This window comes from Tauraco erythrolophus, chromosome 2, assembly GCF_009769465.1.
Source record: "Tauraco erythrolophus isolate bTauEry1 chromosome 2, bTauEry1.pri, whole genome shotgun sequence".
Taxonomy (NCBI): Eukaryota; Metazoa; Chordata; class Aves; order Musophagiformes; family Musophagidae; genus Tauraco; species Tauraco erythrolophus.
In genome coordinates this window covers 30,894,435-30,909,619 of record NC_141466.1, presented here as the reverse complement: position 1 = coordinate 30,909,619, position 15,185 = coordinate 30,894,435, and the positions used below count along the sequence as shown (strand labels likewise).

At 36.9% G+C, this 15,185-nt stretch overlaps 1 protein-coding gene across 3 annotated transcripts in view; it reads right to left on the bottom strand.

Moving 5' to 3' along the window:
• The window catches only part of RNGTT (RNA guanylyltransferase and 5'-phosphatase), a 203,583-nt gene that overhangs the window by 149,141 nt on the left and 39,257 nt on the right, over positions 1–15,185 (bottom strand). For all 3 annotated transcript variants that reach the window (XM_086608204.1, XM_086608205.1, XM_086608206.1), the window contains exon 9: positions 812–947. In XM_086608204.1, coding sequence (XP_086464330.1) covers positions 812–947 — 136 coding nt within the window. The remainder of the gene's footprint in view (positions 1–811; positions 948–15,185) is intronic.

The following is a 15,185-nucleotide window of genomic DNA, read 5'->3' as shown; positions in this document are numbered from 1 at the left end:
CAGCAAGCAAGAGTTACAGCAATGTAGAGAGCCTCCAGTGTTACTGAAACATGATAGGAAACCGCATTCATCTACACTGACAGTTATTTAGTGTAAGAGCTAATGAAGTTCTTTTGCTTATGTAAAATAGGAAGGTCAAGAAAGAAATAATCTCTTCTTGTGGCTACTGTTCTGAAAAGTGTACCAAGAATAGTCCAGGCCAGCCTTCAAACATTAAATACAGGTGTTTTACAGCTTGTTTTATAACTAGCTTTAAAAGTTCATTATCAAGTTTATATAATTTAAATTAGCACGACAACTTAGAAATGCTTTAGTCTTAAACAAATATATCTAAGCCATTTCTAAATCGGTCAATAATTTAGATGAGCTGAAAATAAAGGTGACAGAAGCAAAGACATCAATTCACAAAATATCAAAATATGACGAAAAATTTAACAAATTTTAGAAATATTTACATTAACTGGATCAAATTGACGTTTATTGTATCAAAATATAAAGCTATAACAAGAGATGAGGCTCTGTAATAATTTCTTTAGATTCTTTTCAAGCTTTTCACATATTCAGAGAATGTCATCTCAATTTCTTGATTTATTTCACAGACAAACAGCTCCCCCCAGAGCAGTCACCACTGCTATTCTGTAGATAAGAAATTACTTATGAAGTGTGATTCCCACATTCAGCCAGTCACTGACGCTACATTACTCCTGAAATCCCATGATTCACTGTTCCAGGCCTGAAAACTTGGCCCTGTTTCTGAACAAAAGCAAGCAGCACTGAAATTGTTACCATAACTATACAGTATGCTTCTTACCCCATCCAGAAGAGTGTTTGTTAGATGCATGCGAAGATCTTTACGAAATGGAAATTCCAGATTAGAGACATGAAAAATCGAATTGTCTCTATCAATCATATAAACTTCATTCCTGCCATCAATCAGCATCATGTACCTGCAAAGGCAATGTTAAAATATTATATTTAGAGGTATATCATCTAAATCTCACTATTTCCATTTATATTATGTGCTAAAAAAAAAAAAGGTAATCATGACAGACGTTATAAAAAAAGCATTTTAGAAGGAATTTTTTTACAGTTAAAAGTTTAAACCTCTTGCTTCAGGAAAGTGGATAATTTAATTCAATGCCATTATCACCAAAAAAAATATTTCAAAGATGAAAGTTCAGAATACATATATATATTATATATATAAAATAATGTTGCTGTGTCCAGATAAAATGATGCCTGAAAATCTATTAAAAATAACAGAGGTTTTAATGCTGTAAGAAATACATGAGGCTAATTCAGTTTGATTCAGCTAAAAGATCTTTTACTCCAGTTTTTCCTTTATTAAGTGGACCAGAACTTTGCCTGGCATAAATCTGCACAGTTTCATTCAAAAAAAACACTTTTTCTCTCACAGTATTGCAAAGTCCCAGCCAACTGTTGAGACACTTTCCATTAAAGCACTGGAAAATTTAGCCAAGGTACATTCCTGTCACATGACACACAAAAGAAAACCTCAAAGCTTACTACACTACCACTAGCAACTTGTGAGCTTGGTTCAGTTGCAGACATCTGAGTTTTCTAAACATTTCTTTACATTATGACAATACTTGGGAGCCCAAGTCACTAATTTAGACCTCTGTGCTAATCCCACAGAAGACACTCTATAGATGTAACACTCTGTATATAAGAAAAAACAGTGAACAAGTAAAAAGAAAAATACAGTGAAAAAATATCAAGACCAGGAGAGATGTTTAAGAGCCTAATAGCTGTAACGCATCTGAATTACCTCTGTAAAGTTTCATTTGATCTTTGCAACAAGAGAACTAAAGTAGAGTTTCAGAAAGAATAACAAGGCAGCTGCACAGACAAAAGTCTTCTCAAACTTGTGCAGCAGCCTAGGAGAGCACATCTCCCTTCCGACTGCAGAAAATAAACTGAAGAAATTTCAGAGGAAACTAGTCAAAGGCCAGATGAAACAAGTCAACATCTTTGCTGTGAATGAGAAGTAATAAAGGTGCTGAGCATATACCACAAGCAGTTGAAAATGAAAACTAGCAGCTTGAATCTAACATGGTAAAGAAATTGTTGTGGGGCTCAGGAGGTTGGCAAAGTAAAAAAGACCAGAAAATTGTCTTTTTGGAACCAACAAGATGTGATTGCACTTAGTAAGATCAGTGGAAAGAACAATACAGTTACCAAGGCATGCACGAATGATCAGAGAGGAGACACCATGGCTTAACAGCAGTGCAAAAAATGAAGAGTATGAGACACAAAGTTGACATGAAGACTCAAAAGTAAGTCCAAGTTTGGGGTGTCGGCCAAACCTGAGTTGTATCAGTTTTACTAATCACCACCTGAGTTGCTGTAACTGAACTTATGCCTGATCACGCCATAACTAATCATGTTGCTGGTCTACACCAAAACTGAGAACGTGACCCTAAGCTGAACTTTCTTTCACTGATCCTTTCATTTCAACTTGCACATAGATGTGCTGAAAGCACAAGTGTTGTTACAGACGTTCTACTGAGAAAATTTAAAATCACAGAAACTCCAAAAGAAAAGAAGAGCACTATCAACTGTCAAGATAGTTCAATTGTTCTAAAAGTTCACAACATTTAATGTTCTTGAATAGCCTCTGATATAAACAGGGAAGGGACACAAACCTTCCCAGAGCAACTAACCCATTTGGATTGCAGTACAGTTTTTTTGACAGCACTGAATAGGGAAATACTTGATTAAAGTATTATAGGAGCTCCACCATCCACACTAGAATATTTTGAATGAAAGGACTCATATTTTGAAGACTCATTCAGCAAAGAACTTTTCATACTTGTAAAAGTCTTTGGATATATGGGTGGGGGGGAGGGGAACAGTACTTTTCATAATTCATCTATTTCTCCTTGGAAAGTCCTGGTTATGAAGAAACAACAAGCTATCAGTAGTCTCTTCTAAAATTCACCATTGCTCTTACAAGTAATGCCCACAGGATCTCTGCTGTCAAAACAAAGCAGCAAGCATCCCCCAGAAACCCTGCAGGCAAACAGTCTACACAGGCGGCTCTCCTGTTGTCTGTGCAGATCCTGCCTCTAGAAATCAGATCTGACTACAGGAGCACAGCACCACCCATGCAGCTCAAACAAATACTATCTTTCAGTGTTATGACTACAATCATAATTCACTACAGATCAGCTTAACTAGCATTTCTCCACACACAAGCTGAGTACTTCAAGATGTTACGTATCAGTTGGGGGGGGGGGGGGGGAGTGGGAAGACATTTATGAGCAGAAAACCTAAAGCAGGGGAGGGAGTAGATTAAATCAATGCAACATTAGGAGAGCAGAAAGCTGCACATGAGATGCTTTATGGAAAAAATAATTCAATATACATTCAACTAGATAACTTGGCGCCAGCTTTTCAGAAGCAAGAATAACCTACAGACAACATTCATTTTTCAAACCATGTAAATTTATTCAAAACTAAAACTAATTATAAAGAGCATGCTGTGTTTTTCTCAAAAATTAAAGAAACCATGGGCAGGGAAGAAGAGGTGTGTAAGTAACAAAAAAATTACACACACTACTTTTAATTTTATAAATCAGCTTAATTGGCCTTCTCTGCATGCCCACATTCACTGCTGTTTTAAGTACACACTTTCATTGTAACTTGCTTCAACGACAAAATATCGTCTAATGCTTCAAGAGATCTGGCAGTTAAAAAAAAACCCCACACTTGCATCATTACAAATGTGGTACAATAAGAGATCTTACAATTGCTTTGAAAAAACAAACAACGAAAAAAAAAACAAACAAAAAAAATCCACAAACAGTTAAAAGCCACCTAAAACATCTACAGGTTCAGACAACATACAGAAGATTTCAGTAAAAACTATTACTAGAACATCAAAACTAAGGCTAACACATCACCACTTTCTCTAGATCTTCCACTCAAAACAAAATCTACAGAAATTTACTTAAGAGTTGGTAGCTGGAAGGTCACCAACCACCAGCAGTGAGATTCCTTCTCTTTCAAAACACAGCACTACATCTCTTCTCCCATGATTTCTCTCTTTCTCTTTTAAAATGTCACTGTCAGCTGTTCATGCCATAAATTCTAACTGACAGGGACAATGGCAAGTCTTACGACTGCATGCAAAAGATTTCCAATCAAAGATCACCAGGAATCACAATTACATCTTACTTCAGAGTGCTACTGAGAAATAGCATGTGCTTACTTTTAAGACAAAAAAAAAAAAATATTGGTCTCAGGACAATAAATTACCTTAATGTAGACCCATTTGTCATAGGTCTCATTATAATATATTTGCCTAACTTAAAAGCTGAACAAGTTCTCTGCACAAGAAAGACATTAGACTGACCCAGATATGTCTGTTTTGAAAGGCTTTTTTGTTCATTTTTTTTAAGCTCAAAGCCTAAAAACACCTCCACCCCCTAATTTAATAAACTATTAAAAAAAAAAACACCTCTGAATGTGGTCCAAACGGAATTTGTCAAAATTATTGCCAACATAAGACAGAATAAATTTGGTCAAAGATGGACCAACAATCAGAAATGTTCTATGAGCACCTGATAACTGAAAACGTGCAAGAAGCAAAAGAGATATGCAGCCATGCCAAGGTTTTAGTGAAACTGAATTTATTAATCAATGAGGGGTGTTGGTCAGTTGGTTGGTTGGGTATTTTTGTTTGTTTGCTTGTTTAACTCAAAAAACCTAAGTTCATGTGCTTAATGTCAGGCTTTTAAATTTTCACCAGATGACACTTCAAGCTTCCCGGACAAATCTTATAGACTGCCGATAAGTACATTTCTGAATATTACTTGGATGTGCCCTTTCTACATATTATTTGGGTGTGCCCTGGCCGGCTGTATTTCAAGAAGTTAAGGAAGCAATCAGCAGTATAAGCACTTAAACCAGAACAGAGAGGGCGCCTCTGGGTAACACCACATAGGCAAGGAACGAACAATGATTTCTCAAATACATGCAACAGGAACTAAAACAGCACATAGGAGCTTAACTGTCATGCATTGCATTGTATTGCACACTGTGAGCATTACTTGCTATCACAGCTGCACATTTATTACTAATTATCTCTACTGTGTGAGCACCCAAAAGTTCCAATTAGTAACCAGGCCCCATTGTATTAGATTCCGTGCAAGTACACAAGATGGCACAGTCCTGTATCAGATGGCTCAATCTGAATTAAAAACAAGTGAATAAAAGAGCAAGAGCGGAGCAGTAACAAGAGCAATAACAGAACTGCTCATTCACCTTTGATAACTGTACATGAAAGCAGAAAATCACATTGGAGTGACAAACATCATCTCTCCAAACTGCCAATACAACCACTACAAACCAGCCAGTTTCCATTGCAACAAAATTTCTGGCAAGTGCGTTAAAGAAAAAGGGGTCACGGTGTCCATACAGATTAATCTCATAAGCAAATAAAATATCTAGTCATAGAAATGTTAAAATCTGAAGTTTCATTAGAAGCTACTTCTCATTCGCTTCTGGTCCCGAGGCAAGGTCCATTATTAATTCTAATTGGACATTAGTATTAACACGATAATTCAGGAAATAGGACAAAAATTTCATTAGCAAAGAGTTACAGCTCTTGGCATTAGACAAGCAGATATCCAAATCACCTACCAGAGTATTAACAACTTTAATCTTTAAACTTTAAAAAATGTCAACCACCAAACATCATCTTGAAAAGTTTTCTCTTCAGAAATCAGTTATTTTTAGCATACCGAAATAAAGGCAACTGTTTCAAAGGCTCATTTGCCTCCATATATGTTCATGCAGTCCACATCAGCTGGGCCCAAAATACATGCTAGAAGAATGACTTCATTAAACGTCTATTTTTTGTTTAGTTTGGTTTTTTGATGATGGTGGGTTTTTGGTTTGGTTTTCAGTTTGGTTTTCTTTTGTTTCTTTGAGTTTTTTTGGTCTGGGTTGTTTGTTGGGTTTTTTTTTCCCCACACACAATTCTGAAGCTAATTCAAGCTAGATTGAAAATGATAAGTTAAAAACTGAGGTTTCTCCTTTATGTGGATGTTCAGTATTTTTTCACTATTAAATTTGAAACTACATTTCAGGAAAATATTATTTAAGGCAAATTATTTGGTCTCCCTCAACCTACAGTCATTCAAAGTCAGGAACAAGAACAGAAATGTGACTCCCAAGCTCCAAATCCAATACTGCACCCACTAGAGCATGCAGCCTCTACCCTTTTTCCCAGCTTATTGGGATTCACAAAACCAGCTTTGAAAATACTCCCTGAAACAGTACCTCATATTCAGCGTAGTGCTTGCTGAATGAAATATGTTTGCTTGCTTGAAATATTTACAGTGAAACTGATCTCCTAGAAGTTCACAGAAGTTTTGCCACTGACTTCAATTTCATGATGTGCCTTACCTATGTTTTTATTTCCCTCAGCCAAAATCCCAGCAACTATCCTAGCAATAAGGTTACATATGTTAATTTTGTACTTTATAGGAGTTTTAAAACCGTAAGTATAATGAAAAAATATAGCACAGCTTCCTGAAACTTTGAGATCTCATCTTCTGAGTTTAAGTTCAACACAAAACTAATTTTCTGGAAAAAAAAAAACCTACAAGTAACAAATGGATTAGAATTATTTTTTTTTTTAATGGAAGCTTAAAAATTCAGCTCCTATAGGAGCTTTCTTTGCCCCACAGTATTTCTTTAGATGAGCTATATCAAAGAAGATTACTTATTTCTACACGGTATCATCATTGTCACTTTTTTCCCCCCCCTTTTTAAATATGCTTGTGTCTGTATTATCACATTAAAGAATGCAAAATGTAAGAAATTCAATCATCAACTCTAAGCACAAAACACACGGCAGCTCTCCACTCCCAGGGGAGTTCATTACACCGCCGAGAATCCAGTCTTGTGAAAGCACTGCCCTCCCACGCAAATAAGCGTTACTCAACTCAGAATAGCAATTAGCATCACTAATATGTTCGCTGACGCAGAGGCAACAACGAAACTTTGTTGCAGATATCACTTTCCATTTCTTTATTTCCTTTTAGGATCGGCAACACTTCAAAATCATGAGCATATCACCAGTCTGTAGATCAATCACCTACAATGAGGCCAAGCCGCTTTAGCGCTCTACTTTGGACCCTGCCACTCCCTCCTGGCAAGACAGCATCAACTTCTGGCCAGATGCGTCAAACATCGTAGAAAAGGCCAGGAGAATGAAAATTAATGACTGTCCTCTATCCACTGACACTAGGAGATCATCTATCTGTGTCACTAAGCCGCTGCAGTCCCACGTCGTGGCCTGAATCCAGACTGTGCTGGATCTAGAGTAACAGTTTAATGAGACGAGTTTGAAGTTGGCCTGTGGCAGATGGAGCAATACACCCTGAAGTCCCGATAAATGGAGAAGGCTCAGCTTGCTTTCTTCTCGTATATTAACTGCTGCTGGCAATGGTTGCTGCTTAAAACTATGTCTCCTGAAGGATGACAAAGCCTGGATACAGGGACACTAATGCAGGAAGTTATGTGAGGACTCGTAATATTATTTTTTAGTGTGTAAACAAAAGGAAAACAATGTCTTTTTAATCAGCACACTGACAGCTGTGTCACAAATACCACCGTCAAACTCGTACATGCGTTTTCTTTTGCACAAGTACATGGCGTATCAGCCAGCAAGAAACACTGCTACACATAAGCAGCTGCAGAATTACGAGTTTGACATGATAATTCAAATTCTAAACAAAAATTTTAAAAACAACACACGCAGGCCCTTGGAAGTTAGTCTGCTCTGAATACACCAACACTTTCTATTTCTCTCACATACTTGTAGGTTAAATTCTGTCATCAGTCTCCCCAGTATTTTAAATTAAAAAAAAAAAAAACCACACCATACAAAATACCTTAAATTCTGACTGACAATCATTTCCAATTAACAGCTGCCAGCTCCAAAATTTCTTATTCTTGACCTTGCATTTTCTACAACTAAATATCCTTTCAGTTTTATTATTCTGCTCCTCAGTGAATTCAGTGGCTTGTCTCCATCATTTGTTTGTCAGAATATATTTGGCTTCTGTGTCAAAATTCTTAATGACAATACAAAATTAATATTCAGAATTTCCACTTGTGACTTTGTATGTATTTTCTTCCAAAGTAATCCACTGACATTTTCTTTCAATCCATTCTCTACCTAACTTAGAATTCTAGCAATCTTCATTAGCCTTAGTCTCTATAATAAATCAAAATTTTGTCAAAGTCCGTAAGCATGAGATCTACCATTATTCCTATGTCAAAAAAAAAATATTTTCCCTTTACATGGTACACAAACTCCTACCAAAATGGTTGAACTCCGAGGAAATGCCATTCCTCATTTGGACTGAAGACTCTGTTCCTCAGTCCTTCTGATTCCAATAACTTCCATGAATTTATTCGAATCTGTCATTTTAAAAGAGAGATAATCTACATTATTGATCTAGTTTTACCTCTCATTACAATCGTAATGTTCTAATTTTAAATTAAAGCCTTTTCATCAATGACTCAAACTTATCTTTTACAATCAAGATTTTTTTTTTTCCCCCCTCAATATTAAAATACTGTGTTACTAGGCTGCTGTTTAGTAAGTAAATGTATCTCATATATTATAACATTCAGAAACATTTGGATTTGTCACTGGTCAAAATGCTTCACCAATTCTCCACCCTCAAAAGAGGGGAAAATTCAGCTTCTGATTAAGTCTCATAATTCTAAGGCGTCTACTTCAGGGTGAAACGCACAGTTTCCCAGGCTTCAGTAACTGTGTTGGCTAAACTCTTACTACATCAACGGAGATCTAGACACTCGCATTAGATATCAAAGTGTGCTCACAGCAGCAACTCTGATCAGGTTGGGTATCTCCAGCAGATCCAGCAGTAACCCGGAAGTTTACTAAATCACTACAGGATCTTTAAGCTAAAAACCTGAACTCTATAACATTTTTTTATCCTTCAGCTATTATGAAAATAAAACATTAACCCTCAAGCTCTACTTTGCATCTTTCCTAAACAATGAATGCTTTCCAATACTGCATTAGAGTCAAGAAAGTTGTCCTTGCATATCTGCTACATCAATGTCCAATTTCATGAGAAATTAGAAGCTTCCCAATATGCAGCTTCATGTTCTGAATCACTTGTTCAACTTACTGGTGTCCCGACTTGATGCTAGTACAGGAAAAAAAAAAGTTTTCTTGTCTTATTGATCATCTCATATATCACAATGAAAAGGCTATGCTTAATTTCAGTATTCTTAGAATAATAGAATCATTTAGGTTGGAAAAGACCTTTAAGATCATCAAGTCCAACCATTAACCTAGCACTGCCAAGTCCACCACTAAACCATGTCCCTGAGCGCCACATCTACACTTCTTTTAAATATCTCCAGGTATTGCTTATTTGAGACCATAAAACTTCATTTCCACAAAATTCATTAATATGGTATTTCCCACATATATACACTTTGGGCAAGTTACCCCTGTAAGATAACAGGGGTATATATCCACAGTTTATACAGCTATTCAGTCTCCATAATCTTTACTACTTGTCAGTATCACTGTTATGTCACTTAACATCAAATTCTTGTTCTTATTCTTGCCAACCACCACTCTCCTTTAAACTCTGAAATTCAAAGTTTCTCTTTTCAGCTGCTCCCCTTGACAACTCAAGGTCCAGAGAAGATTTTTTTGTGACTGTTATGACCTCGAAAATAATCAAAAGTGAGGCAGTGAATCTGCAGATGACAATGTTTACTATAAGAATCTTCAGAATGCCCCAAACTACGGTAACGAACAAGTTACTGAAAGTTTCAATATCCAAAGGTACCAAGACATAGGCAGGAAGAGTGAGACAGGACGACGTTTCCCCACTTGACAAGGTTCTAAATTAACTCTGTCGGTTGAGGAAGCTAATACACCAGCTACTTGTTAGGTCAGTGAGAGCACAGAAATGCGTCTGCAGTCAGAAAAACCCAAACAAATCATTAGGTCACATAGCTAATAGGATGGTGCATAATAGAGAAATAACGTTGCATCATTACACAACCTATTGGTATCCTGTCACTTGGGATACTATGTGCACCAGCATTAATAGGGAAGTCAGTTTTTGAATAAAGGAGATAATGGTAATACTATGGAACATGGAAAAATGCATGAGAAGTGTGGAAACTGGTATCATTTTTCCTAATAAAGTATCGTCATTTAGACTGACTTCAAACTTTAGTTTTTCCTGGTTTATAAATCAAGGATAAAGACGCCTTTAATTAATTTAACAGATGGCAAATTCAAAACTAATGTTAAACCACATTTTCCATCTAAAGTATTATTAGACTGTGAAACTCTGCAATAGAGCTGGTAAAACCAAATATTTAGCAAGGTTAAAAAAGTCTATCCAGTTACAGTGTTTTTCTTGACTGCTTTCCAGGGTTTTAATTAAGTTAGATTGCTGTGGGGGTTTTGTTTCTTTATTTCTAAAAGGATATTAAACCTTATAGGTTAAATTTGAAGTCTTGTTATTATTTGACCTACAACAAAGGGTGAACTAATCTACAACTACCATATATTGAAGAGTTCTTACAGTGCATTATGATGTATCTGGTGTAAAACAAAAGAAGAATTGTTAACTAGCTAGAAAAGATGCAACCCTGTAACAGAATCTGTATACTAACAGATTTATTTTAAATACTAGATTGTCTTTGTTTCACCCAAATTTTAATGATGCTAAGTGGTAAAGTACGTATCAAAGTATATTTCTACATTAGAGGGAGGAACACTACTGGAAAACGACCATACAGTATAATGTTCTTATTATTTCTTTTAAAAGCTATAAGATTAATGGAACAAATTATACCTAAAGCATGACTAAACTACTGAATTCTTGTATCTTTTTTCTTTTTTTTTTTTTTTATTGCAGATATTGAGTGTCAAGCTTGCTTAAACTTGTTTGACTCCATCCCTCTTTCGCAAATTTTAGTCTGAAAATATCTTGAAGATTTAGAGGGAAATTCATGCCTGAAGCAACGGGCTCGGAAAAAAAAAAGGCAAAGCAACAGTTACACAGTGGTGTAAAAAAGAAAAACAAATTAATTTAGCATCAGATGACAAGTAATTACATTCCTTCTTTCCCCAAGCAAGAGAACCGTAACATCTCTCATGGAGGCCCGTAATGTAGCAGTCAAGAAAAAAGTATCACAGCTTTGAAAAAGGAAGTTCCCTTAACTGTGAACTGATTTATGCCAGAACATATGCTGGGTCAATTCTGTCCACATCTTAGGCATAAGCCACAGGAGACCACAACTGCCATTTCATAGATTTCTAGGTTGGAAAAGACCTTAGAGATCATCTAGTCCAACCATCCCTAATCCCCATTAAACCATATCCCCAAGTAGATCATCCACCCTATTCTTAAACACATCCAGGGATGGGGACTCAACCACCTCCCTGGGCAGCCTATTCCAGTGGCTGACAACCCTTTCAGAGAAGAAATGCTTCCTAACATCCAACCTGAATCTCCCCTGACTAAGCTTATACCCATTTCCTCTTGTTCTATCACCCATCACTAATGTAAAGAGCCCTTCCCCCACCTCCCCACCATCCCTTCTCAAGTATTTGTAGGCTGTAATCAGGTCTCCCCTCAGCCTCCTCTTCTCCAGGCTAAACAGCCCCAACTCCCTCAGCCGCTCCTCATAAGTTTTATTTTCCAGCCCCTTGACCAGTTTAGTCGCCCTTCTTTGGACTCGCTCCAGGAGCTCAATATCTCTCTTAAAGCGAGGGGCCCAAAACTGGACACAATATTCCAGGTGCGGCCTCACCAGTGCCGAGTACAGATTTGTGCTCACAGATTAGATGATCAGCTCCAAGGGAAAGGGCTGCTCTAGATATTAGTACAGTTGAACCTTACAAACTGAATGTCATTCTGCCCTGAATAAGCTTAAGCCCTTACACTTTATGGATGTGCCCATAATCCCCCCAAGAGAACCAGCAGCACAGGACACCCTGTTCTGCTATTAAAAGTGGACTGGGAAAAAGGAAAATAAATAAATATACCAGCATTTACTGATATTTGTCACTTGAACATCAGGTACACATGCAGGCACACCATTTATCTTGATGTAATTAGAACGTTTTAGGACTACAGTTGAATACTCCAAGATTAGTATTCATAGCACAAGCTACATAATAAGGATTTTAATGCATTAACTATTTATAAATAAACAAAAGAGCTTGCTTAGAAGACAATCTGTCCAATATTCAAATAGCTACACATGAATAATCATTTAAGTAGTACTTTTCAAAGAGCTCAGAACTGTGACCATAAAACTTTGTGAGCTATCAAAACGCTTCAGAACTGTGAAGCGCCAAGCCTGCTACTTCACAAAATACACCTTCTGTATGGTGTCACATCAGCAGAACTCCTTAATCACTTAAGAAAGGGAGGATACAAAAATAGCAGCTTCCCTCTACCACTTCTTTTCAGAGTCTTGACACTGTTGCAGGCACATATAAATGAGAAACCACAACCTAGAGTAAGAATGCCTTCTGTGGCCATCCGAGTCAATTTGGATCCAGACTGGGGATGACGAGTTCTGTAACACCTATTTATTCACTCCTCTACATTGATTCAATGATTTAAAAAACAGACTTCAGGAGATGGAGAAGCAGCAAAGTGATATAGATGTGCCTTAGTAATACATAAATAAATAAATACATCATTACCATCCTCCCTGAAAAAAAAAACAAACAAAGAAACAAAGAAACAAACAAACAAAACAAACCCACAACACAACAATCAAACACCCCAAACCACCCATTCCAAATGCAGCATTAAGATAACAAACAAGTTCATCCTGGCCCAACAGCTGTGAAACTAACAGTCCTGGTCTATAATATGCATCTCCGCTCTAAATAATACTGCTTTGTGGGAACTTCTTAATAGTAACAACATTTATACCCAATAGTTCCAGATATTTAGCCTAACATCTTACAACACTCTGTGCTGCTTCGTTTGACTCTCAACCTCTCAATCGAGAGAGACTGAGACACCTCTCCTGGCTCATAATCAATATAGTTAAACAGAAGCAATGAGCTATCTGGTGACACCCATGACTCTGGCTAACAAAATCCAACAACTCCTGTTCTGCTGCCAAAGCCTGCCTGCTAGCCAAAGTCTAGGCATGCTCCCATGTCCAGAACCATAGGTAAAAGAGGAGAAAAGGACAACATGCCCATTAACACCATGTCAACAGATGGAGCTGATGAGGTCACCTTGTGCTAGAGCTTCTTCACCCTGAACCAGAATGTCTTTATCTTGAGATAGGGGACATGCTAAATATGCTGAAAGTGCCCTTAATCTTATCTGAACTTATCGAAGTTTTATTTTTGCACTCAAATAAAAACTCAAGTAAGCATACAATATTCATGGGTTCCAATGCTGTGGGAAACAGGCTGATATCACTCTTATAATCCTGAATTTATTGCCCAACACAACTATAAGGAATAATTATTAAGATGTAGAGTGAGCGGAGTCACATCTAAGCTACTAAACCCCTAACTTTCTAGTCTCAAAACACACCATTCCTCCCCATCCCATCTTCTCTTCTCCTCCTACCTAAACATGCAAAAATAAAACCATGAATTAGGCGTCTGCTTTTTCAGAAAATGAAGAGGAATGCTGTTTAGAGTGCTTAACATCTATGAATTGCTCTTTTCAGCAACCATTAGAAAGGCAGTTTATACATTATGATACAGAATCATGTATGTGACCTTTATATACTTTTGCAAAAGCCTGGCATTATGTTATCATTATACACTTAAAAACTAAACTGCAGGTTCCTAAAATCTGATTAGTACTGTAGTCCATAAAAGCTATTTATAGCTTTTAATCTTGACTGGAGAAGGGGAAAAAAATTTATTACGATCATTTCATTAACATTCACAACTTCAATTTCCAGTCAAAATATATGCTATCTCCAATGAAGTATATTATTCAAAATAAAGTCAGTGAAATAAATCCCACATGTATTCCAGACTCACCCTAAACCACAATTCTTCTAGCCGAAGAAGTAGAGCTACAGAACCAGTTTAAAAATGGGCAAGCTTGTTTTCTCTTAAAGAATTGCTTAAAATAATTATAAAGAAGGACCACAAGGGACTATATCATGTAAATAAAAATTTCATTTCCCTTTCAAAGACCTTAAAAATGTAGCATGCAACAAAACAGTTCAGAGTCAGGAACAGGGGAATAGCAAGTCACTTTACCCTTTTAACTAAGGTTTTTCTTCCAAGTATCCTCTTTAAATACCATCCCATTTTGACAGTTCCATGGGAATAACAGAAAAAACTCTTACAACTACTACTTTGAGATATTCAATGAAAATAGTAACAAATGTCTGAAGAGTAGCTGTCCTACACACACAAACGATGTATAATTAGCACTCAACAGTTGAAGCTTTGCCCATTGCTGACAGTTACATAAGCACATGATTTGAATAACGCTCATTTAACTTGGAATCAAACCACTTAAGTCCAGTTGTTCACAAAACCTGTCACTCCTATAAAAAAAAAAAAAATCAATTTGGTTCTGAAAAGTCTGTTCAGTACGTGTCCAAACCCCTGCATATTTCTGTCCTTTAAAATTTCAGATCACAGAAACATGCCCCAACCACAGAGGAAGGGATACACAGCATTACCAACCAATGGTGCAAAACTGATAAATATTTAAGTCCATTTCTTGAGATAAGTGGGGAGAGGAGGAACGGAAAGGAAGGTGTGCTTTAAAAGCACTCAGATGATTCTTGTGAGGGTTCTTCACCCCATCCTGTCACTAGGAGGCAAATGGTCCTTCCTGACCCCGAGACCAGAAACGTGTACAACCCTAAACATGACAAGACACTCAAAACACAATTTACAATAACTGACTCATTCACCAGCCGTCGAGGGTCAGAAAGTAGGGTGCCTCGAAAGGGGGTATTCACACCTTGAGAAAAGCTCTTTACTCACAAATGCTTTCTAGTGATTAACAGCCTTAAACTCTTCTGTTAGCACAATTTCCAAAGTCATCTGTCAAATCCCAACATCCTACATTTCTGTCCCCCTTCCCTAAATCAGGAAGAAATCCACTAACAATTGTATAAAC